At 28.8% G+C, this 15,959-nt stretch overlaps 1 protein-coding gene across 3 annotated transcripts in view; it reads right to left on the minus strand.

Moving 5' to 3' along the window:
- LOC117179376 (carbonic anhydrase 2) overlaps window positions 1-15,959 on the minus strand; it is an 86,661-nt gene that overhangs the window by 40,125 nt on the left and 30,577 nt on the right. For 2 of the 3 annotated variants that reach the window (XM_033371096.1, XM_033371097.1), the window contains exon 3: window positions 7,873-7,994. In XM_033371096.1, coding sequence (XP_033226987.1) covers window positions 7,873-7,994 — 122 coding nt within the window. Of the gene's footprint in view, window positions 1-7,872; window positions 8,056-15,959 lie in introns of all 3 variants that reach the window. The other variant, XM_033371098.1, reaches the window with a different exon arrangement.

Here is a 15,959-nt window from a genome sequence, read left to right on the forward strand (position 1 = left end):
TACAAAATAGATGGATTTTTAACAAAATATTTGAATTTTCAACCTTCACAGAAGAATTCTCAACCAAGAACTCGAAATTTCTAAGAAGAAGATTACTTTTCGACCAGTAAAAATGAATTTTCAAACAAAAATTTCAATTTTCAACAAAAAAAATCCATTATCAACAAAAAATGGAAAAGTAAAAATTGTAATATAAAACATCAATTGAAAAAAACTAATTTTGAACAAAATAATCACATTTTCAAGTTAAAAAAAGGATTTTCTAGTTGGAAAAATTATTTAAATTTTCAGTGAAAAAAATTAATTTTCAACAAAAAATGTAAAGTTTAACTTTTCAGTAAAAGAATTAATTTTCAGCAAAAAGAAAGGGAGTTTACAACAAATAAGTAAGTTTTTTATCTAGAAAGACCAATTTTTGACAAATAAAAGATTTTGCAGTTAAGAAAAAAAGCTAATCCAAATTTTTTAACTTTACAGCCAAAGACAATTTTTCTATATAGCAGTCCAAATTTCGAACCGAAAATATTAATTTTCAACAAAAAAGCTTAATTTTCAACAAAATAATTGAATTTTGAACTAAAAAATATCAGTTTTTAACAAAAAATGGAATAGTTAAATTCACAATTTAAAAAAGTTAACTTCAACCTGTATGGAATATTCCATTTTTCTATAAAGCAGTCAAAATTTCGAAAAGAAAATATAAATTTTCAACAAAATAATTGAATTTTGAACTAAAAAATATCAGTTTTTAACAAAAAATGGAATAGTTAAATTTACAATTTAAAAAAGTTAATTTTCAGAAAAATAGTTACATGTTCAAACAAAATGGTGAATTTTTAACTAAACTGATGAATCTTGAACTGAAATAATTGAATTTTAAACCAAAAAGATGAATTTTAAACTAAGATGATGAATCTTTAACTAGAATAATTGGATTTTCAAATGAAGAATGATTGATATTCAATTTAGAAAAAAAAACTTAAGCACGTTCTGAAAAAAATCCCTGACGATACAAAAAATTCTCTGATATTTCCAGGTTTTTTCCAAAAATATATAAATTCCCTGATAGTTGCAAGTTTTCCAGGTAGGCTAGATATCCTATCTGATAATACAGGACATAGATTGAACCTCTTGTAAAATGTCATTTATGATCAATATCCAAGTTGTTATTCCCATGAATTTCTATTGACTTGATGAATTTCTATTTATTATCAATAGAAAAATAGATCAGGTCTAATTATGAATTGTTGTACAAAGATTAGTGACAGAAATCAATCTACCCTAAATTCTGCAGCAAACAAATATCATCAGGGCCTAAGATGTGACGCAGTTCGACACACTTTGATCAGTAGGGAGTGAAATTACTAAAATTAATCGAATCGTTTCAGCTGAAGGGAAAAACAAATTCGTAGGTTAGCATCATTGCTCACTGGCAAAACTGTACATTAAAAAAATTCGCCATAATTTTTGAACCAATAGGAAATTTTTAAAAATTTTAAAAATTTGCAATTTTAAATCAAACAAAGAGAGCAGAAGATATCAACCGATCTAAGCATTTTTTTAGTCTAAAATAAAAAAAGTGCATTGCAAAACTAAGTTTATTTTTTGAGCAAATGTGCAATAAGAACTGAATTAACAAAACTCAATAAGAAAATCCAACTATTTTTGGATCCAAAATATTTTTATTTTTCCGTGTGACCTAGATAAGTTAATGTGTGCTGACCCATTAATTAATTAATTATTTAAGCCTAGAATTAAAGACCTTTTGATGGGTGATAATATTGACTACTTTAATTATCTATATACTACAATTATAGAAAGGGGTGATTCCGAAATAGATCGTCTAGAAGGGATTGCGAGCTATTTTAAGAAAAAATAACGGTTAACGATGTATATTGTTTCTGGTTGTCATTAGGATTCATAATAGGGTTGTTTCATTATTATTATTATTATTATTATTATTACACCATTAAGCCATTTCCCTTTTGGGGTAGGCGTGACTCACTCGGTAGGGGAAAGGAGTAGTGTGTGGAAGGGATAGATATTTTTCAGATTGATCCAGAATTCTCGTGCTATTTAAGTAAATAAAACGTTCGTTATACAACACTGCTCCGACCCAGGTTGCTGATCAATCTCTCTAGCAATCACCCCAAGCGAAGAACCTCACGAAGTCGTTATGTAAGGTTCCCCACTTGGATCCATTAGTGGCCAAGGTCTTTTGTTTCAGGCACATTCTAACCATTCTTTTTGCGGTCTACCTCTGGGCACGCTGCCATTTACTTTACCTTGATACACTTGTTTCGTTAGTCGTTCATTTGGCATTTTCTCAACATGTCCGGACCATCTTAACCGTTTTCTTTCCCATGTGTCTACTAGCGTCTCTTCTGCACCACATTCTTTTAGAATTTTCTCGTTACTTACTTTGTCCATAAGGGTTTTCCCGTATATTATGCGCATGAATCTCATGTCAAATGCGTTAATTTTACTCTTATCCTTTTTTTAATAAGTCCATGTTTCGCTACCGTATAGTACTGTCGGTACAAATATGGAATTATGTATTGCCATTTTAGCTATATTTGATATATTTTTACTTCTGATAAGGGGACCTGCTCTATCAATAACCTTCTTACCTTCATTTATTCGTCTATCTAATTCCTCATCTATCTTCCCGTCTCTAGTAAATAAGCTATCAAGGTATACGAACTTATCAACTTGTTCAATTCCCTCATCATTTAATAAAATATTCCATAGTGTTTTCTCACTATTTCCTTCGAACACCATAGTTTTTGTTTTATTTCCGTTAATTTTAACGATTTTAGATAAAATAATTTTTAATACATAATTTTAATCTGAATCGAAGGTGCGTTATAATTTTTTTTCTTTTGTGTCGTTCAGCAGAAAAAAAATATTAAAAATCAAAGGCGGTAAAACACTTATTCAAATTGGTGTCACTTGGGTATCACGTGACTCAGAGGTTCTCACAATTATCTATCAATGTGACTATGCGAAACCCATGATAAAGAGGTTAGGCCACGGTCTGCTGTCAATTCAGACTATTTTTATTTGATAGCTTTATTTGTTAAGGATTATGTGACAAAAAAGTTATCCTTTTGTAATATTTAGTTAAACAGTCAGTATTATGTTGAAGGAAAACAGTAAGAGCAATTATTAACACATTTTAAAATCTTACATATTTACGAATTGTTCAGTAAGCATGACTACATTTAAGTACTTTTTCAATGAATTCTTTCTACATAATATAAATATGTCTATTTTTGGGAGATTTTCTCTATTGGTTTTTACGAAACCCCCCTTTGACATTTATTTCAAACAATATTTTGCGACTTCTATTTTCGATGTGCACATACAAAACAACCAAAACAAAACATCGGCACAGAAAAAGATATTTAAGAATCACTGAAACATGAGCTGTGATTGGTAGAAAATCCGACCCCTTTGACGTCAAAGGGACCCTCCAATCAACATCGTAATAAAAAATTAATATTTGAACATTAAATTAAAAATAGTAAAAAATATATAAAAAATATTTTATGAGCGTTTTTACAATTAGAATTTTATGCACTATAAGATCCATTTATTGGAAAAATTATATCTGACTTTGGAAACAACCCTATTCCTATTTATTTAAACTGATATATTGTTCTTTTTATAAGAATCGTTTCTAAATGTCGATAATTTTGATCAAAATGGCCTATACACCACATTACAAAATGCTCTTTATTTTAAGTGAATATTGAAAATAATGTAATGATCTAAACAAGCTATTACAATTCAAAAATATTTTAACGACATACCAATATTTTTAAATCTAGATATTGGTTTTAATATTAAGAAAGACTGCGTCAAGGGGTTAATTAAAAGGGAAAAGCAAAGGAGCGATTTACTTTAGACTACTTACAATCGATGAATACCCCATAATTTCTTTAAAATCGCTTTCACAAATTTAATTAAAATCCATTTAAACTTTTTTTTTAACTTTAAAACGTTAAAATCTTTAAAATTGGTAAAATCCCCTAAAATACTAAAAATTGCCATCGCTGGAAATGTTTTATATCACTTAAAATTATCGATTTTTTTCAAATAACCTACAATCTGTAGATTCCGTAAAAAATCCCTTGATTATAAATTAAATTAAACTTATAAATTGAAATTAACTTTAAAAAAATTGTAATCCATAGAAATCTTTAAAATACTTGGAGATTTAAGAAAGTCCTTTAAATTTGATGAAATTCTTTGAAATACCTTAAAATCCCTTGAAATCTTCAGAATCGGACTGAATCCCTTGAAATTTAATTTAATTTCATTTATATTTCAAAGTTCATTAGAAATATCATCAAACCTTTGAAAATCCTAAAAAATCCTTTGAAATACCTTGACTTTTTAAAATTTTATTTGAACTCTAGAATCTAAATAAAAAAATATATAATAAATAAATATGACCAGGAAAAATCCCTGGTCATATTTATAATCCCTTGAAATCCTTGGAAATGTATTAAAATCCTTTAAATGTTGTGAAATTCTCTGAAATATCTTTGAAATCCTTTGCAATATTTAGAAAAATAAAAATCCATTTAAAAAGAAGTTAAAGAGTATTTGAAATCGCTCTAATATAAATCAAATTAAGCTTATTCAAAAAAGTTATAAGAAAAAAGGTTTAGATACCTAGTAATAAATCCCTTGAAATCTTTAGAAAACGTAAAAATCTATTTTTAACAAGTTAAGAATTATTTTGATTCCCTAGAATATAAATTAAATTAAACTTATTCATTAAAGTTCTCTAAAAAACGGTTGAAGTCTCCTGGTCAAACTTTAAATCCCTTGATATCCCTGGAAATGTATTTAAATCCTTTAAGTCTTGTAAGGTTCCTTGAAATGTCTTAAAATACATTGAATTCTTTGGAAATCTTACAAAATTATTTAAAATACCTTGTCATTTGTCATATCTCTTGAAATCCTTTGGAATCCCTTAAAATCTTTGAAAAAAGTAAAATCCAGTTGGAAAAGTAAGTATGAATCATTTGAAAGGCTTTAAAGATAAATTAAATTAAAATAATTTACCAAAGTTGTCTGAAAAATGGTTTAAATCTCTAGAAATATTTGAAATGCCTCTAAATTTCCCAAAGTCCTTAAAATCTTGTGGAATTCCTTAAAACGCCTCAAAATCCCCTGAAATTTTATTTCAATTCATTTGGTTTTTAAAGTTCATTAGAGATATCTTGAAACCTTTGAAAATTCTGCAAAGTTCTTTGAAATCACTTCAAACTGCTGAAATCTATTGAAGTTCTTTGGAATACCTTAAAATATACGGGAATGTTTGTCAATCTTTAAACATTTAAAATCCCTTGAAATATTTCGACAATCCTTGAAATCTTTGGAAATGTTTTTAGATCTCTTGAAAACCGACGAAATACATTTTTTTTATTCGAAACTACCATTTATGAACTTACAATATCCCCCATAAGTGAGCGTTGGATAGCAAAGTCGCAAAGTGTTATATTGTAAATCTTCATTCACTCAAAATCATGGAAAAACAACCAAAATGCCACCCTTCAACATAAATAAAGAAATTAAAAGAACAAAATAAGATTTACAATCCGAAAAATCTGTGCTGCCCTTCGAGAAATTTGGCAAATGGAGAAAAAAACACAAGAATGTTCGGACCGTGATCATCATCATTATCAAAAAACATTCACTTCATAGGAAATTTTTGCCCAATTTCTGTACAGGACTAGCTAATGCTCACTTTTCAGGAGGTAATACAGTCTCATAAACATGGTTTCATAATATATTCTACAATCTACACAGTAATGTGGGGAGAATCCATGGTCAAATATGCTAAAATCTGGTGTTTTTTTGGTATATTTTATATCATTTTTTTAATTTAAAAACCATATTTAAATTTAAAAAATATTGATATCTCGTGAGACTATCATTCTTATGTAAGAATATCTTTTTTATATCATTAAATTATTTTGTATATTCCCTTTTATAAACAGTATTTTGCAATGTGGTTTATGTACTATTTGCATCCAACTTATCGGCATTTAAAAATGATTTTTGTGAATAGAGCATTATATCAGTATACATAAATAAGAAATATGAATCCTAATAACACCCAAAAACAATACACATCATTAACCAATTTTTTTCCTGAACTAGGTCGCAACCGCTTCCATACGATCTATTTCGGAATCACGCACTTACTATAATTATAGTAGATAAATGTACAAGTAGTCAATATTTTCGCTCATCACCTCGGCTATCACAAGGTATTTAATTCTAGGTTTAAATAATTAATTAATTAATTAATTAATTAATTAATGGGCCAACCTACTAGATATCTAATCAGGAATGACCCCTTACTATAATTGTATAGTATATACATTTGCTAATAGTCAATATGTTCACCCATTACAAGGTCTTTAACTCGAGGTTTAATTAATTAATTATTGCACCGACAAATGTTGATTTATCTAGACCACACACAGAAATATAATTAATTTTAAACCAAAGATAGTTAGATTTTCTTATTTTCGGTTCGATTAAATCAGTTCAAATTTAAATGAAAAAAAGAGAAATATTTAACTAAAAAAATATATATTTTAAACCAAAAATGGAATAGTTAAATTATCAGATAAGAAAATAAATTTAAAACAAATACTAAATTTTCAACAACAAAAAAAGCGATTTTCTCAAAGCAGTTCAGCTATCAACCATTAAAATCAACCATAAAACCATAAATAATAAAAAATCAACCAAAATTTTTAAATTTCAAGCCAAATGGATATTTTTCTTTAAAAAATAAATAAACTGTGGAATTTTTAACCCGCAAATATGAATTTTTCAACAAAAAAGTTTATTTTCAAAGAAATAGGTGAATTTTCTACCAAAATAGTTCAATTGTCCACACTATAGAGCCAATTTTAGAGCTGACGATGGGTGGGAACTAACTCATTATAGCCCGCTGCGTTTTTCTTTGTTCACGCCTGAGTGCTCGCCTGAGTTCCACTGCAGACCCGGCACACCCTGCGCAGCTCCTGTTAGACCTACCTGCAGTGCGGCGTCAATTCTCGGAAGACCTATAGAAGGGATGGCTATTGGAGAGTGTCACTGTACTTGGATTTTCACCCAAATTGATCAATATTCAACTAAAAAGATTAATCTTTAACTGCAATATTTTAATGTTCACTTTAAAAATTAATTAAAAAAAAGAATGAATATCAATTTGGAAATTCATTTTTTTTCTTTCAAAAAGTATTTCTATAGATTAAAATTTTTTTTTAATTTCAGGGTTCAGAAAAATTCCAGTTACAAACTTCCTTACTTTTGTTACTTCATTTTTATAGAGCAATATATGAAAGAAATGTACACTAATGAAACTACATAAACCATATTAGTAAAATAACTAAAAAGGTAAAACGTAACTAGCTAACAATTCGTTACTTATTTACAAAAGTAACTCTAAAACCAGTATCGGTACGAAAAATACTTGTTTAAAGAAGCTGCACTCGGACGCTAAACGCACGAGGCTTAAAATTACGAGCGATCCACAGACACGAGCGTCCTAACTCCATAAGAGCGCCTGGAATTTGGTCCCCTATACTCCCGCCCTTTCCGAGAGCCGCGCGCTAGTGCGTCTGTGTACGTTTTCACGCATTACCCCCGAAATCTATGCGTTTCAGGATAAGGGAGCCCCTTTTACGGCCGTGTGTTTGGAAATCATGATTGCCGAACCTCTCGTACGCTCAGTGCCCGATTAGTTGATTCGCAACACTGGTGTAGATAATCAACACCAGGAGTGTATATAGCTACAGTAATAGTAATTAATTAAAGTAATTTTTTGTTACATACTTCACCAGCGAAAGCTTGTCCATCCACAGTATGTTCGGATCCTCTCGAATCGCTGCAACCCCAATGACAGTGATATTGCTCAAGCTTATACACGTCATCCATCAAAGGACCTCCACTCAGGACTGCAATGCAAAAGTTAAGCCCGGACAACGGGCAACTTGTGTCAAGTCTCAATACCAATACCTATTGGCGTGTAAAAAACAAAATTTATAACTTGAAAAATTTTAACAAAAAAAATAAAAATAAATAAACTATATATGTAAACGAAGAAAAATGGATGTTTAATATTAGATGCTCAAAGTATAAAATAGTACTATCGAACATACCGATATTAAAATGTAACCTCTATCTTTTTGAGATATTATGCCTAAATATATTTTTGTGTTAAACTGAAACATCCAAGATGTTAAATTTAAACATCTATTTTTCTCCACGAATATTCGACATTTTAAAATGATAAGCTTCTATCTCGGGGAGTGCAAATTGGTGTCCAACTCTCGAAAGCACTAGAATCCAATATAAATTATATTGGTAACACCAGCGCCCTAAACGCCATAAAATCTTCGCGTCAGTAGATAGAATTTTGTTATTTAGACATGTTGGTATCTAAATGGTTGAAAAATTGAACCAATAATACCATTAACACTAATAGTGGTAAATATTTATAAATGGATTGCATATAGTCTCTAACACGAAAGAGCGAGTGGCCATGATTAATTATTTGCATTATGTTTTAGCATCAAAATTCTCGTGACGATTTTGCGAATTTATTTTGAACACTACGTTGCTAACAGAGAAAGGTAAAGAGCAGGATATACTTGATTGTAGCCGTTATGGACTGCTGCAGGGGCATGACGTGAGTTGACCGTATTGATGTCGTTGGGATTCATTATGTGGTCCGCTACCGCGAAATACCGCCATATAAGATAGGCATACTAGTTTCTATTTTCTTTTGCTTCTTCAATATCATTGAGAGGTTGATAAACCAAAATAATCTCAAAACAGGGAAAATGAGTAATTTTTCAAGGAAATAGGAGAATAATAGGGGAATAAATTCTGTAAAATAAAATAAATGTAAATACCATATTGAACTCAATATGAAACGCTTTCAAACTTACCTTAAAAGGTGAATGTGCAATCCGAAACGACCAATTTTTAACACAACAGTTGAATTATTTACCAGAAAATATGACCAACAATAGCTGAATTTTCAGCCTAGAAAGATACATTTTCGACTGAAATGGTCGAATTTACAAATAAAAAAAGTTAAAATTTAAAAAAAATACAGATAAATTTTCAAGCTTAATGACGATTCTTTTAGAAGACAGGTGACTACTAAAACAAAAAAAATTCATTTCAACCAAGAAAGATGACTTTTCTGCTATAAAAGTTTGATTTTCTACCAACAGAGACTTTTTTATCAGTTGAATTAAACGAAGAAAAACTAATTTTTTACAAAATATTTAATTCCTTAATAAAATAGATGAATTTCAAGCCAACAACAAAATACCAATTTTTTATCAAATAGTTGAATCCTTAACCAAAAGATGAATTTTCTAACAAGATAAATATTCTACCAAGTTCACTTTTCAACCCGAAAATATGATTTTTCAGCTAAAATTATCAATCTTCAACAAATTATTTTTAAGAAATTAGTTTAACTTTGAACAAAGTATCAGATGATTTTTTAACCAAAAAAATGAATTCTCAACAATACATATAATAGTTAATATGCCAACAAAGACAGATTTTAATTTGAAATAAAAAACAGTTGAATCCTCGAAAAAATAGATTAATATTAAACAAAAAATTGCACTCTTATCCAAAAAAGACGAATTTTCATAAAAACACATGAACTTTCAAGACAAAAAGACGAATGTTCTCCAAACAGTTAAATTTTCAACCCAAAAATACAAATTTTCAATTCCAATTATTAATTAACAAAAAAATGAACTTTGTTAAAAGTAGTTTAGCTTCATAAAATGTACCGTCAAATGGGGTAAATTTGGACATTCCTAAATTGATAATTTAAATTAGTTAATGTGGATGCTTATAACCAGAATGTAGAAACATTTATGGCTTGAACTTATTTCAGATTCTTGGAACAGTTTCCTGTAATTTATCCCATCAATTTAGGGAATTTAGGGGTGTCCGAATTTATCCCACATGTCCGAAATTACTCCGTTTGACGTTACTTGATTTTTCAAACAAAAAATATGATTTCTCAATGAAACATTTAATAATGAATATTTCAACAAAGACTAATTTTCAACAAAATAGTCGAATCCTTAACAAAAAACTTGCATTCTATACGAAAAGGATGGGTTTTTTTAACAAAAAAGACAAATTTCAACAAAACACATAAATTTTCAAATTAAAAAGACAATTTTTCTACAAATGAAATCAACTTTCAACCCAAAAATATACATTTTCAAATAAAATGATTAATCATCAATAAAAAAATAAATTTTTCAAAAATTAGTTTAACTTTAAACAAAGTAATTTTATTTTTCAACCAAAAGAAGATGAATTCCCAAAGAAACTTGCAGCGGTTAATATTTCAAACAAAAAATATTTAAATTATAAATAAAAAACACCCGAATCTAATAAAAAAGGCGAATATTCAACAAAATAGTTCAAGCCTGAACCAAAACAGATTAATATTGAATAAAAGTTGTATTTGTAACCAAAATTGATGAATTTCTGATGAAAAACGACGTATTTGACTCACAATACAAGAAATTTTCAACCAAACAGTTTCTTTTTACACTAGAAAGTATCAGTTTTTGATTTAAAATATCAATCGTCAGCCAAAAACGGAAGTTATATTTTTAGTATAAAAAAAGTAATCCTCAGCAAAAAAATTGAATGTCCAACCAAATGGGTAAATTTCCAACTGAACTTATGAACCTTAAAAAAATTAATATTCACAAAAAGAGTTCAACTCAAAGGATGATTTTTTAATGAGACAGATGAATCTTCAACTAAATAAAAATAAAAATTTTAACAAAGTAGTTTAACTTCCCACCAAGTAGTTGAATTATTTAGCAAAAAATATAAATTTTTACAAAGTAGTTGCATTTTTAACAAAATATTAAAATTTGCACCCAATCAGAGTTTTAAACCAATCGAGTTAAGTTCCGATCTAAAAATATGAATCTTGAAAATATGGGAAAAAGAAGAATATCTGAGAAAATGAAAAAAAGAAGAGAATAGGGGAAAGAGTGTGAAATTTGAAATAAAGTGATTTTAAAACTTATTAATTTAGAAACCCCCTCTCTTTGCTACCACTGAACATCATTTTTGGCGCGACCCTCTCAAATGTATAACGTATAGTTTATAGACGGCTCATGAACGTCAAGTGGATAATCATATCAATTACATAATCGTATCAATACAGCAGCTCAATACTAGTGAATATAAATGCAGTAGTCACGCGCAAAGTTTTTCCCCAAAAAGAAAGATAGGAATGTGATTATAATTACTTCAAGCTGAATTTCAAACGTAAGTGTTTTAATGGAAATATTAGGTAGATAAAGTCAATAAGTTGTTGGTATGCTCCGCATACTCGGATACATCTACTGGGAAGAGAACTATCTCATTGATCTATATCTTTCTTGATATACCTATAGGAGCATCTGTGACAAATTGATCTTCTTGATCTTTTCGAACTGCAGTTATAGGAACGGCTGTTATTCAGCGACGAAAAAATTATACATCACTCATGATCTACCATCACGTGCTTCCTGACGCATGATATCACGAGATCCCCAATACAAATGAAGGACTCGAGGTGCGATGCTAATTTGTATTTTGTTACTCTCTCGCTAAATTTTACCTCTCGAATTTCTTTGAGATTGTGAACAATAACTTACACAGAATAAATATTGTATATACTGTTTACGAAATTGTCTTTAGCTGATCATTAATACTGATAACAATATGGAACAAAAACGAAGAATGCGGAAGCAAGAGAGAAAACAATGGACGGAATGGCAATTACAGGAAACTATATCGTTTCAGTTTGTTCAATATGACTTGAAAACATATGAATAAACATTGAATCGCGATTCTGCACGAAGTCGTCTTTCAGAATGAGATCATGCACCTTTCAAAAACCCAAAATAGTTTATATGTAATTTTAAAAGAAAATTTTGCGACAAGAAACAAATTTTAGATTTCAATAAAAAAGTATCGGGAACCAAAAGTGTGACGAAATAAGGAATTATAAAATTATAAATAAATTTTGTATTCAGCTAATATTAACTTTGTGACGAAACGACGAATGAAAAACAATGTCTGAAAATCGCTGTGTATTATAAATCAGACATATTATCATAGAAACGTCATATTAATTATTCATCATGTATACTGGAGTTTTGAATTTTGACGATTGCGACAACGCACTGCCTTTACAAAACTGAATAAACTGACTGTGAATAAATAATCAGATATCATAATAAATTAATTATCCTCTGAAACAAAAGGTAGTACACCCAACTAGGGAATCGGTATAATGATTGGGCACTTGAGGAATTTTTCCAGTTTAAGAATTTGCACAAAAAAACTGGCGTCGAATGATATTTTAAAATACATAAATGGATAATCTATTTTATAAAGATTCGAATTACCATAGTAGGTTTAGTGTTAAAAGTAGTAAATAATTTACATGTAAAAAATTAAGAAAAATATTTTTAAAAACACAATGATTTTACTATGACAACAAAGTGATTAGTTTAGGCCAATGATTGTATGATTGGTCACATCAAGTTATATACAGATTAGTGATTTTGAAAGCACAGTGCGATTAGTCTCTAACTGTTATAATGATTGACTGGTTCCAAAAACTGTTTTTGACGCAATTTCATTAATTTTTCCAAAGATATTAGTCATTCGATTATCAGATATTGCGGACAATCATTATATTTCAGCATAATTCACGAGGACAAGGAATGGTCACCAATTTATCAATACATATACTTCATTATAGGTTAAAATACTACTACTACTATCGTTCAAATGATACATGGCTAACTGATAAATTTAGTCATTTACTAAAACAAGAAAATTAACATTTTCTAAGAAATAAATAATTGGCCTTTAAGTTAAAATAAATTATTTCCACTTGTAATTCTTACCCATACAACAATTAAGAAAAGAAAGAAGTATAAACTGTCAGGGGATAAAGTAAAATGCTAAATGTACCATCTAACATGATTTATTTGAACTCTGGACACATTTTTTTTAATTAATTGAATACTTCGAATGGGAATTTTTTACAAAGTCCATTTTTTGTTTGAAAATATGAAAGAGCACATTATTTTTACCCAAATATTGGAACTCGGTTGATCTAAATTTTCCTCGATATTAGAGTTATCTGGAGAAAAACATTTTCTCTATTTTCTCAGTTCGAGTGAAATTGACAGTATAAAATTAGCTACAAAAAAGACCAGCGCGATTGCGGTCTCTGATTTCCCAGAAGAATGCTAGGGTTGCTGCAAGTAGTTGTGTGTTTTACCTTTTTTTTGCATTATTATACATACATGTTTTTTTTAAATATACATTTGATGTATATTTGGTCTTTCGTTTATTTCCTTGAAGATCCTTTACGAAATTTCTGAATAGGAAACCTCGTGCATGATCCTTAGAGATTTCTATACAAGGATTTTCATCTGAATATACTGGATCTCAAAGAAAATGAGCATACAGTTGGTGAAATTTTCAACTAGGCGGAACTTGTGTCAACAATATTATGCGCACAATTTGCAATTCAAGGTTTTTCGATTCATTGGCCATTTGACCTCGACTAAGAATTAATTCCCAGGTGAATTTATTATTTTCTTTCTTAAACGGCACATATTCACTATATATTGTATCTATACATTGTTATGACTCAAATAGAAAAAGAACTACACTTAAATGCATTGTATATCCAAGGATATACTCAGAAATATTTTTTTTAAGCAAATGCAGTTTTGTTGGTTCAACCATAGGATATGGTTATTATATAGGCAACGAAATAATTGGTTGACTCAACTAATTTTTTGGTTGTTCTAACCACATCTTTTAGTAGATTGAGTATTTAGTTAACTCAACAAATAAAAATTGTGTTGGGTCAATTAAATATTTTGTTAAATAAATCAATATTTAGTTGAATCAAACAAATTTTCACACATATCCAGAAAATTAGTTTTTTTGGCTCTAGAAATTTTTTCTGGTTGTAAAATGCAGTTCTCGATGCCAGTATTTGGTGTCTATTTTAAATAGACGTTCGTAAAACCGAAAAATGAAAAAGGCTTACCACTGATTCTATTCCGGATAGGCTCTCATATAAGGATTGAATATATTGAATTAAATATGATACACTTTTAATTCCTCAGATTTCAAGTCGAAGAATATTGTATTTCCAACCAAATAGTTGAATTTTCAACTAAAAAAGATTTTCTAGTGAAGAGATGATGAATTTTCAATAAAAAAAAACTATATTTCAAGAACTACCAAATTCATTTTTAACCAAATAGTTACCTTTTCAAGCCAAAAAGACTATTTCTTACGAATAAAGTTGTATTTTCAACAAAGAAGTTCCTTTTCAACCAATAAAGATTACTTTTCTACGATAAAAGATTAGTTTTTTTAAGAAAAACCGTATTTTCAATCAGTTTTGAACTAAACGGGACAAACGAAATTTTACCAAAATTGTTAAATCCTCAAACAATTGATGAAATTTCAATCGAAATATGAATTTTTCAACCAAAAAGACGAATTTTTAACAAAATACTTGAACTTTCTACCAAATAGTTGATCTTTCATTTCATAAAGGATAAATTTCCAACCAAAAATGGAATAGTTAAGTTTTCAGATAAAAAAAATAATTCGAATTGTGTATCTTTTTTATCGTAACTGGCATTGTATCGAAAGCATATTACTTCAAATGTAAATTTTGGTTTTGTTTATAAATAAATCACTGAAAAGGACTCTCACATAAGTTGAAACATCTGATTAAAAAATAAAGTTTTTTTATTATTGGACCCTAAAGACCAAGTAAAGAAACACCAACTAATTTAATACCAGCGGATCAATATAATTCCCCATCATGAATTAGAAATTTTCAACAAGAAATTCAATTTTCAAGCATAGAGGTGAGTCTTAAAAAATAACGAATTCCTAACAAGGTAGCTCAACTTTCAACCAAGTATTTGAATTTTTAAATAAAAAAAGCTGAACTCAACCCGAAAATATGAATTTTTAACAAAAAATGGTCATTGTTAACCAAAAAGTTTAATTTCCTACCAAATTGTATGATTAATTGATGAATCCTCAAACAAAACAGATTAATTAGGATAAAAAAGTTGCACATTTAACCAAAAAGTATCAATTTTCAATCCAGGCGATTAATTTTCTACCATAAAGACGAATTTTCCACCGAATGGTTAAATTTTCAACTAAAATTCTTAACCAAATAGTTTTACTTTCAACTGAAAAAGATAAATTTAAAAAAATTGAACCGAAATGTTTTTAGTCAAAAAAATGAATTCTCAAATAACAACAAAAATCTAAAGAGATGAATCTTTACAAAAAATTAATTTTGAACAAAAGAGTTCAAGGTTCAACCCATAAGATGATTTTTTTAAACAAGAAGATTAATGTTGTAAAAATGGAATATTTTTGAACCAGAGATGAATCTTCTACAAAAAAAAAAACAACAACAATTTTTAACAAACCAGTTCAAATTTCAACCAAAACGATCAAATTTTTGATTTAAAAAAAGAATTTTTAACAAAATGACAGCAATTGTCAACAAAATGATTAAATTTTCAACCGAAAGAGATGGATCCCAAACCCAACATAAATATAATAGTAGAATTTTTAACGAAAAATAGAAGGGTTTTCTTAATAGGTTTTTTTAAGTCTGTTCGTATTAAAGCGGAACAAAATGAGAAAAATGGAAAAAGAGAGAAATAGGGGAAAACGTTTTAAGGGCATGTGATACTAAGCAGTCTGATAAGTACCTGAAAATTCTAAGAGATGGCATTAGTATTCACTAATGTGAACCATTTTCGTCGAGCTTGATCCTTCAAATGACGCCT

Source organism: Belonocnema kinseyi, chromosome 9, assembly GCF_010883055.1.
Source record: "Belonocnema kinseyi isolate 2016_QV_RU_SX_M_011 chromosome 9, B_treatae_v1, whole genome shotgun sequence".
NCBI classification, from domain to species: Eukaryota; Metazoa; Arthropoda; class Insecta; order Hymenoptera; family Cynipidae; genus Belonocnema; species Belonocnema kinseyi.